Genomic DNA, 7,461 nt, shown 5'->3' with positions numbered 1-7,461 from the left:
GGGGGGGGCAGATCACCTGAGGTCAGGAGTTCGAGACCAGCCTGGCCAACATGATAAAATCCCGTCTCTACTAAAAATACAAAAAATTAGCTGGGCATGGTGATAGGCATCTGTAATCCCAGCTACTCGGGAGCCTGAGGCAGGAGAATCACTTGAACCCAGGAGGCAGAGGTTGCAGTGAGCTGAGATTGCACCATTGTACTCCAGCCTGGGCAATAAGAGTAAAACTCCGACTCAGAAAAACAAAACAAAATAAAACAAAACAAAACAAAATTAGCTGGGCATGGTGGTGTGCACCTGTAGTCCCAGCTACTTGGGAGGCTGAGATGGGAGAATCACTTGAACCCGGGAGGCGGAGTTGCAGTGAGCCGAGAGTGAACCACTACACTCCAGCCTGGGCAACAGGACGAGTCTCCATCTCAAAAATAAATAAATAAATAAAAATAAAAGTAAAAAATTAGCCAGGCATGGTGGCTGGCACACGCCTATGGTCCCAGCTACTTGGGAGGTCAGAGCTGGAGGACCACTTGGAACTCAGGAGTTCAAGGCTACAGCAAGCTATGATCTTACCACTGGACTCCAGCCTGGGTGACAAAGTGAGACCCTGTCTCAAAAATAACAACAAAAACAACAAAATTGGAGGTTGGAGACTTGGAAAACCCTTACCACTGCCCCTCCTGCCCATAGTGCACTGACTATTATGAGTGAGCATGAGGGCTCATCCTCTTCTTGCCTGCTGAAGGAGGACAGCCTATGCCTCTCCCCTCAAACTCAGCTCCTCTCTAAGAAGAGCTATTCTTTCACAGGTTGTCAAGATTTGGAAAAGGAAGGCCCAGGTGCGGTGGCTCATGCCTGTAATCCCAGCACTTTGGGAGGCTGAGGTGGGTGGATCACCTGAGGTCAGGAGTTCAAGACCAGCCTGACCAAGAAGGTGAAACGCCGTCTCTACTAAAAATACAAAAATTAGCTGGGCATGGTGATGCACACCTGTAATCCCAGCTACTTGGGAGGCTGAGGCAGGAGGATTGGTTGAACTCGGGATGCAGAGGTTGTAGTGAGCCAAGATGGCACCATTGCACTCCAGCCTGGGCAACAGAGTGGGACTCCATCTCAATAATAATAATAACCACAATAATAATAATAATAATATCTTAAAATAAAACAAAATAAAATAAAAGAAAATACAAAAATTAGCCTAGCAAGGTGGCAGGCGCCTATAATCACAGCTACTCTGGAGGCTGAGGCCGGAGAATCGCTTAAGCCCGGGAGGTGGAGGTTGCGGTGAGCTGAGATAGCACCACTGCACTCCAGTCTGGGCCACAGAGTGAGACTCTGTCTAAAAAAAAAAAAAAAAGTGCTATTCGGTGCTATAAGGTTATGGTGAACTGAGCTGGCAAGTAACAGCCTTAGGGCTTTGTAGACACAGTAGAGTACCAGGGAGCCTATCTACCAAGGAGCACAGGGATCTTCCAGGTGAGGATTCTGCAGCTTGGTGAGTTAGACCTTCGGTCCCCTCAGTTATTATCTGCGCCCCCGATCCCATGACCATCCCTTGCTCTTTTCTGAAAATTCACGGTGAAGCTAAGGTTTGAGGCACGTAGTGTTGAAGCCACAATGACAGATCCTATCATTTGCATTAAGTCCTCTCACCCCATGCAAGAACAAATTTGGGCTGGGAATGGTGGTTCATGCCTATAAACCCAACACTTTGGGAGGCTGAGGTGGGAGGATTGCTTGAGCCCAGGAGTTTGGGACCAGCCTGTGCAACATAGCAAGACCTAGTCTCTATAAATAATTTAAAAATTAGCCAGGTGTGGTGGTGCACACCTGTGGCCCCAGCTGCTCGGGAAGCTGAGCTGGGTGGATCACTTGAGCCTGGAAGTTTAAGGCTGCAGTGAGACATGATGACATCACTGCACTGCAGCCTGGATGACAGAGCAAGATCTTGTCTCAAAAAAAAAAAAAAAGGGAAAGGAAAGGAACAAATTTGATCTAGGGACCCAGGAGTGCCCAGTGATGTTCTCCTTCATTAAGTAATGTTCTTCCACTTTCTACTTCAGGTACCCATCCGTCAGTGGGGTCCACACACAAGGCACTTTTATAATCCTACACATCACAGCCACCCCAGGCACACAACCAACAATGACCGTTCACCATTTACAGCTTGCTCCCTGACTCCCTTGGTGTGGGTCTCACCTCTCCTGTTGTGGCCTCTCTAGCTTTCTGCCTTTCTTTAGTTGGAGCTCTATTCCTAAGGACATAGTGATCTCTTTTGTCCCAAAGTCATTCCAAGAGAAGCATCTGCACTTTACAATTTATCTTTCCCTCTTCTGCAACTTCCCTAACATATAGGGAACTATGTCTATACATTGTCAATTACTGACTGGGCGCGGTGGCTCAGGCCTGTAATCTCAACACTTTGGGAGGCTGAGGCAGGCGGATCACTTGAGGTCAGGAATTTGAGACCAGCCTGGCCAACATGGTGAAACCCCATCTTTACTAAAAATACAAACATTAGCCAGGCTTGGTGGCAGGCACCTGTAATCCCAGCTACTCAGGAGGCTGAGGCAGGAGAATCACTTGAACCCAGGAGGCGGAGGTTGCAGTGAGCCGAGATCACGCCACTGCACTCCAGCCTGGCCGGCAGAGTGAGAAATTGTCAGTTACTGGTTTGCAGATAGGCAGTGGCAGGGTGTCTGGCCAAGGGGTGAGGTGATCACCTATGCTGAGGGGACAGTCCCTGCAGTTAGACCATCGGTCACCAACACTCAGATCCTGGCTCTGCTCCTTACCTGTGTAAGGTTGAACAAGTGACTGAATCTTTTTTCTTTTTGGAGACGGAGTCTCTCTCTGTTGCCCAGGCTGGAGTACAGTGGCGCGATCTCGACTCACTGCAACCTCTGCCTCCTGAGTTCTAGCGATTCTCCTGCCTCAGCCTCCTAAGAAGCTGGGACTACAGGTGCGTGCCACCAAGCCCAGCTGATTTTTGTATTTTTAGTAGAGACAGGGTTTCACCACTGTGTTGGCCAGGCTGGTCTCAAAGTCCTGACCTCAGGCGATCCACCCACCTCAGCCTCCCAAAGTGCTGGGATTATAGACATGAGCCTCCACGCCCGGCCAACTGAATCTTTATGTGCCTTGGTTTCTGGTTTCCTTACTTGTAAATGGAGTATTGATAATAGTAGCCACTCCATTGGACTGTTGGGAGGATTGTTTGTTCATATTTTTAAAATATTTATGCCAGTACTTGGCATATAACAAGTACAAGAAAAGTGTTGGATAGGCTGGGCGCGGTGGCTCACGCCTGTAATCCCAGCACTTTGGGAGGCTGAGGCAGGTGGATCAGGAGATCAGGAGATCGAGACTATCTTTGCTAACACGGCGAAACCCCCGTCTCTACTAAAAAATGCAAAAAAATTAGCTGGGCGTGGTGGCAGGCGCCTGTAGTCCCACCTACTCAGGAGGTTGAGGCAGAAGAATGGTGTGAACCCAGCGGGCGGAGCTTGCAGTGAGCTGAGATCCCGCCACTGCACTCCAGCCTGGGCGACAGAGTGAGACTCCAAAAGAAAAAAAAAAAAGGTGTAAAAACAGCTAAGTGTGGTAGTAGCTGGCAGTGGTTCGCCTTGTAGTCCCAGCTACTTGGGAGGCTGAGGTAGGAAGATCGCTTGAGCCCAGGAGTTCGAAGCCAGCCTGAGCAACATAGTGAGTCCTAGTCTCTACCTAAATAAATAAATGAATAGCTGGACATGGTGGTGCTCTCCTGCAGTCCCAGCTACTTGTGGGGGGACTGGGTTAGGCTGAAGTGGGAGGATCGCTTGAGCCTTCCAGGTTGAGGCTGTAGTGAGCCGCGATCGCCACCGCTGCGCTCCAGCTTGGGTGACAGAGCGAGCCCCTGTCTCAAAATTAATTAATTAATTAAAATAACAAACAAAATCCGAGCCGTGCGGGCTCTGGGCTGGGCCACCTCCCCGGCGGAGGGGGCTCCCTCTCAGGAGGTCCGCCAGCCGCTGGGTCCCGGGACTGCTGCCTCCGGAGGCGCGGGGACCCCTGCGCGCACCTGGCGGCTCCCGGGACGCCCCCCCTAACGCAGGCAGGAGGGCAGAACGGAACGCCCCTCCGGGCAGAGCCCGCCCCGGCCACTCCCCTTTCCAACCCGACCTGCCTCGGCAAGTCCTGAGTGTCGCAAAAGCGCTAGGGTTGCGCGTGGCACCTGAGAGGTCCCCTTGTCCCGGGGTCCATTTGAAGGTGAGGGTGTTGGTGCCGAGCTGTTGTTTTGTTTTTTGTTTTTGAGACCGAGGCTCGTTCTGTCGCCCAGGCTGGAATGCAGTGGCGCGATCTTGGCTCACTGAAAGCTGCCGCCTTCCAGGTTCAAGTGAATCTCCTGCCTCAGCCTCCTGAGTAGCTGGGATTACAGGTGCCTGCCACCACGCCCGGCTGATTATTGTATTTTTAGTGGAGAGGGGGTTTCATCATGTTTGCCAGGCTGGTCTCAAATTCCTGACCTCAGGCGATCGGCCTGCCTCAGCTTCCCAAAGTGTTGGGATTACAGGCCTGAGCCACCGCTGTTTTGACAACTGGGACCTCCAGTCCTCTGTGGGTAGGAAAAGCAGCTCCCTCTTTGCTCCTCTGGGGCAGCTGCACCTCGGGCCAGCCCTCGGGCCAGCTTCTTGCCTCTCTCCCTGCCGGCACTGCTGGGGTGCCGCCCCCACAGGCGCAGCTGGTGCCCAGTGGTAAGTCCTGGCCCCCCCCCCTTCCCCACTGGTGTCTGGCCACTGCTCCCTCCAGTTGCCCTGGTCTTAGCAGTCTGACCGACTTGTCTTCTGACTCTGATCCTGTTCCACCTGCCTATTACCTGCCAGCCTGTTGGTTTCCTTCCAGCTAGAAAGTCTTCAGTTTCCAGAAAAGCCAAAGTATCTTTGGACCTACCTGGGAAGGACCTGCCTGTGACCTTTGCACTGTCCTGGAGGGTCCAGCTTTGGGCTGAATGGCAGCACCCACGCTGGGCCGTCTGGTGCTGACCCACCTGCTGGTGGCCCTTTTCGGCATGGGCTCCTGGGCTGCTGTCAACGGGATCTGGGTGGAGCTGCCTGTGGTGGTAAAAGACCTTCCAGAGGGTGAGCGGGAGCGAGGTACAGGGAAGCATGGGGCAGGTGTGCCCAGAAAGGTGGCCTGTGGCAGCTCTTTGTCCTTTAACGGCTGTGCTCCTGACGTGGCGTCATTCCTTCCCTGCAGGTTGGAGCCTCCCCTCATACCTCTCTGTGGTTGTGGCACTGGGAAACCTGGGTCTGCTGGTGGTGACTCTGTGGAGGCGGCTGGCCCCGGGCAAGGGCGAGCGGGTCCCCATCCAGGTGGTACAGGTGCTGAGTGTAGTGGGCACAGCCCTGCTGGCCCCTCTGTGGCACCACGTGGCCCCAGTGGCAGGGCAACTCCATTCTGTGGCCTTTCTAACACTGGCCTTAGTGTTGGCACTGGCCTGCTGTACCTCTAATGTCACTTTCCTGCCCTTCCTGAGCCACCTGCCACCTCCTTTCTTACGGTCTTTCTTCCTGGGTCAGGGTCTCAGTGCCCTGCTCCCGTGTGTGCTGGCCCTAGGGCAGGGTGTAGGCCGCCTCGATTGCCCGCCAGCGCCCACCAATGGCACCTCTGGGCCTCCCCTCAACTTCCCTGAGCGTTTTCCTGCCAGCACCTTCTTCTGGGCACTGACTGCCCTTCTGGTCACTTCAGCTGCCGCCTTCCAGGGTCTACTGTTGCTGTTGCCATCACTACCATCTCTAACCACAGGGGGCGCAGGGCCTGAACTTCAGTTGGGATCCCCAGGAGCAGAGGAGGAAGAGAAGGAGGAAGAAGAGGCTTTGCCATTGCAGGAGCCACCAAGCCAGGCAGCAGGCACCATCCCTGGCCCAGACCCTGAGGTCCATCAGCTGTTCTCAGCCCATGGTGCCTTCCTGCTGGGCCTGCTGGCCATCACCAGTGCCCTGACCAATGGCGTGCTGCCTGCCGTGCAGAGCTTTTCCTGTTTGCCCTATGGGCGCCTGGCCTACCACCTGGCTGTGGTGCTGGGCAGTGCCGCCAACCCCCTTGCCTGCTTCCTGGCCATGGGCGTGCTGTGCAGGTGCAAAAGGGGCCCCAAGCTTGGTGGGTGGAACTTACAGTTGGGGCCCAGGTCCCGGAACAATCAGCCCTGAGTCTGCTCATCCCCAACAGGTCCCTGGCAGGGCTGGTTGGTCTTTCTCTGCTGGGCATGCTCTTTGGGGCCTACCTGATGGTACTGGCAATCCTGAGCCCCTGCCCACCCCTGGTGGGCACCACTGCAGGGGTGGTCCTTGTGGTGAGCAAGTGGGGACATGAAGTGGGGAGGAGGTTGTTCCCTGGGGCAAGGGCATGCACACTCAGCCTACTGCTGTGTCCCCCCTTGCAGGTACTGTCGTGGGTGCTGTGTCTTTGTGTGTTCTCATACGTGAAGGTGGCTGCAAGCTCCCTGCTGCATGGTGGGGGTCGGCCGGCATTGCTGGCGGCCGGTGTGGCCATCCAGGTGGGCTCCCTGCTTGGTGCCGGCGCCATGTTCCCTCCCACCAGCATCTACCACGTGTTTCAAAGCAGAAAGGACTGTGTAGACCCCTGTGGCCCCTGAGCCTGGGCAGGGGGGGGACCCAACTCTACACCACCTGCCTTCATCTTGAGGCTGCCACAGTGCCTGATTACTTGTGGCCGAGGCAGGCTTCCCCCAACACAGGAATGCTCATGGACACCTGCACACTCCAAAGAAGACCTTGGCCCATCAGGCCAGGGTGGGCACCAAAGACCAGGCCCGGAGCCAGGGGACAGGTTGGCGCTGTGGGCTTGGCCCCAGGGCCTGAGACCTTTGTGGGATTTGGGCAATAAAGTATTCTTATAAAAACAAACAAACACACAAACAACAAAAAAAAAACCCTAATGAAAACCTTATAAGAAATATATAATGAATATATAATGAAATCAGAAACTGGGTTAAATAATTTTTCATATATATATTATCTAATGTGCAATTAGATTTAAATAGATTGTAGTGTCTTTCTTATCATATCCACAGCTTATCTCTTCTTCTGTGGGTTTTCTTTGTCAAAAACCTTTCTTAGGTGAGTCTCTGTAATATACTATGGGATTGGCCCTTAAAGACAATAGAGTCTCGCTCTGTTGCTCAGGCTGGAGTGCAGTGGCACGATATCGACTCACTGCAACCTTTACCCTCCCGGGTTCAAGTGATTCTCCTGCCTCAGCCTCCTGAGTAGCTGGGATTACAGGTGAGTGACACAACACCCAGCTAATTTTTGTACTTTTAGTAGAGACGGGGTTTCACCATGTTGGTCAGGTTGGTCTTGAACTCCTGACTTCAGGTGATCCACCCGCCTTGGCCTCCCAAAGTGCTGGGATTACAGGCATGAGCCACCGCGCCCTGCCTTTTTTTTTTTTTAGACGGAGTGT

The 7,461-nt window shown here is 53.6% G+C and overlaps 1 protein-coding gene across 2 annotated transcripts; it reads left to right on the top strand.

Annotated features, from left to right (window-relative positions):
* Positions 1–4,156: 4,156 nt before the first annotated feature.
* On the top strand, positions 4,157–7,008 carry SLC52A1 (solute carrier family 52 member 1). Of its 2 annotated transcripts, XM_023184691.2 has the most exons (5): positions 4,157–4,730; positions 4,879–5,114; positions 5,233–6,112; positions 6,205–6,328; positions 6,419–7,008. In XM_023184691.2, the coding sequence occupies exons 2-5, from the start codon at positions 4,985–4,987 to the stop codon at positions 6,629–6,631; spliced, it is 1,347 nt and encodes a 448-aa protein (XP_023040459.1). In that variant the 5' UTR covers positions 4,157–4,730; positions 4,879–4,984; the 3' UTR covers positions 6,632–7,008. The 2 variants fall into 2 exon arrangements, with proteins under 2 accessions (XP_023040459.1, XP_023040460.1); XM_023184692.2 differs by lacking the exon at positions 4,157–4,730 and having other exon boundaries at positions 4,841–5,114.
* The last annotated feature ends 453 nt before the right edge of the window (positions 7,009–7,461 follow it).

Source organism: Piliocolobus tephrosceles, unplaced genomic scaffold (genome assembly GCF_002776525.5).
Source record: "Piliocolobus tephrosceles isolate RC106 unplaced genomic scaffold, ASM277652v3 unscaffolded_22795, whole genome shotgun sequence".
Classification (NCBI taxonomy): Eukaryota; Metazoa; Chordata; class Mammalia; order Primates; family Cercopithecidae; genus Piliocolobus; species Piliocolobus tephrosceles.
This window is presented reverse-complemented; position numbering and strand designations above follow the sequence as displayed.